General features: G+C 52.9%; 1 protein-coding gene across 1 annotated transcript; it reads right to left on the bottom strand.

The window, feature by feature from the left end:
* Nucleotides 1-782: 782 nt before the first annotated feature.
* Nucleotides 783-1,548, bottom strand: LOC123065003 (17.5 kDa class II heat shock protein-like). The gene has a single exon (XM_044488378.1). It carries the CDS (start codon nt 1,378-1,380, stop codon nt 898-900), a length of 483 nt encoding a protein of 160 aa, XP_044344313.1. The 5' UTR covers nt 1,381-1,548; the 3' UTR covers nt 783-897.
* Between the last annotated feature and the right edge of the window lie 799 nt (nt 1,549-2,347).

Here is a 2,347-nt window from a genome sequence, read left to right on the forward strand (position 1 = left end):
GCGGCGGCGAAGCGGGGGAGGAGCATGGAGGGGCGGCTGGCGGCGCGGTTAGGGTTAGGGGCGAGGAGGGGCAGCGCCATACTCTCTGTTGTACTTGTATAAAAACTTTGACCAATAAATCACTGTTGTGTTGTATTTGTATAAAAACTTTGACCAATAAATTACTTTCACGGGAAATGACTTCCACGGTATTTTTGGTGAAAAATATCAACAATATATACAAGTAATCATTCACGTTTTTCGTCGTCTGATTTTTATTTTCCAAAGTCGACGGGACATTTTTTTCTTGGCATAACAAAAGGTCAAATTTGTTTTCGAAAATGTTTCAGAACTTATGTTTTTTTGGAATTACTTCCCACATATGTGCTCACACCCGAGAGTACCACGGCATTTCCCAAGCTCTGTCGAGATAAAACAGGTTTGTGCATAAAACACGTCACTCTTTTAGCCCCCACACAATCATGGTTGCTTTATTTTTCGTTGTGTCAAAATAAATGCATTTGAAAATCAGTTCATAATACACTGAATCGGTCATCTCATATATCCTCATATATGAAAATGCCAAGACATCCAGGAATTTTCTCCCTGCTGAAAAAAGCACTTCAGAACTAGTTCATTTTCCACCTAATTTTGCTAGTTCCACATGTTCTGATCTTATCCAGTTTTCCGTTAAGTTACAAACACAACTTTCTGAATTTTCAGAACACTGAGCACGAACGAACATCTTGGATTTTTCAATGGAAAATGTGGCCAAAAGATTCGCATGTTTTATTGAGGCGATGACGGAGAACATCCCCATTTCCATTAACGAAACATCAAACCATCACTCGTCACACGGAACTCGCTACCAAGTACCAACTCACACTCTGCTTCGATTCGACGCGCACACGACGCATCTCAGGCGACCTGGACCTGGATGGTCTTGGGCTTCTTGGGCTCGGGCGGGGGCAGCTTGTCGACGGTCACGGTGAGCACGCCGTCGCGGCACACGGCGGAGATCTTCTCCATGTCGGCGTTCTCGGGGAGCACGAACTTGCGCATCAGCTTGCCCATGCGGCGCTCCATCCGCAGGTACTTGGCGTCTTCCTTCTCCTCCCTCCTGCGCTCGCCGCTGATCACCAGCACCCGCTCGTCCTCCACCTGCACCTTGATGTCGCCGGACCCGAGACCTGGCATGTCCACCACAAACGCGTACGCGCCCGGCAGCTCCTTCACGTCGGCGGGGGTTGCCGCCATGGCTCGCGCGTCACGGACGTAAGCGCGCGTCGGGCCCTGCTTCTCGCCGCCGGCGGTGTTGCCGGCCTCGCCGTCTGGGATGTCCAGCAGGTGCTGCAGCGCCGTCATCATCGGGTTCTCCAAGCCGAACACCATGCCCGCCATTGTCCCTCGCTGATCTCGAGCTCGATCGATCTCCTCGGGTTGGACTTGGGATTGCTTGTTGAATTTTGTGGAATTTGGTGGGGATGCGATGGCGAGGAGGAGGAAGTCTATGTAGGTCTCCGGAGGCGGGGGTCTGGACGGTGATGGAAACTTCTGAAAGGTGGTGGAACGAGCGCGGAGCAGTGGGGAGTCCTTCGGGCACCGATGGAGAAAATTCTAGAGGATCGACCTTCAGAATTGGTAGTGCGGTAGCTTTGTGCCCCACATGTCATTCGGGGCAGCAGAGAGATTTTTTTTTTCTTTCTATAGGATACGCACAGAGAGATTTTCCTTTTGAAAGAAAAACGCAGAGTTTTTTCTAGGCAATGATAGGCGCCAGTGCGCCGTCCTAAATTTGGGCCGGTCGCACCCTGAGCGTCCGATGCACTGCCCTTTAACCGTTCAGATCGACCGTCTGCTTCGTTCTCATCCTCCCGTCGTCTATCTTCTTCCCCCCAAATACGCGAGAAAAAAGCGACGGCGAGCGCCGCCGGCCAGGCGGCCACCTTCCTCCCAGCCATGGGCACGCGCCTCTCGCCGTTGACGGTGCGCTTGGCCTTCCCCATCGCCGTTCAAATCGCTCACCATGGCTACCTCGTCGTGCAGCTCCTGGTCGTGGACGCGTCGCTGCTCCAGCAACGCCGTTCCTAGCACTGGCCGGAGAGGGTTGTAGCTCCCGGCCCCCATGGTTGCAGCACCGGGTTGCGCCGCCCCCGCCGCCTCTCGCCGTCAACGCTCGGTGTCGTGGTTCTAAGTCTGACAGTAATGTAGGGGGGTAGGTATGGAGAGGCAAGATCCTAGCTATCGAGTAGTTGTATACGCAAGGGATTTACGAGTTCAGGTCCTTCTCGGAGGAAGTAACAACCCTACGTCTCGGAGCCCGGAGGCAGTCGACTGGATTATATGCGTATGAGTTACAGGGGTGCGA

The sequence above is a fragment of the Triticum aestivum genome, chromosome 3B (assembly GCF_018294505.1).
Source record: "Triticum aestivum cultivar Chinese Spring chromosome 3B, IWGSC CS RefSeq v2.1, whole genome shotgun sequence".
In the NCBI taxonomy this organism is placed as follows: Eukaryota; Viridiplantae; Streptophyta; class Magnoliopsida; order Poales; family Poaceae; genus Triticum; species Triticum aestivum.

What these genes read in the sequence shown, in the direction of transcription:
- LOC123065003 (XM_044488378.1), bottom strand. Translation starts at nt 1,380, where the DNA reads ATGGCGGGCATGGTGTTCGGCTTGGAGAACCCGATGATGACGGCGCTG.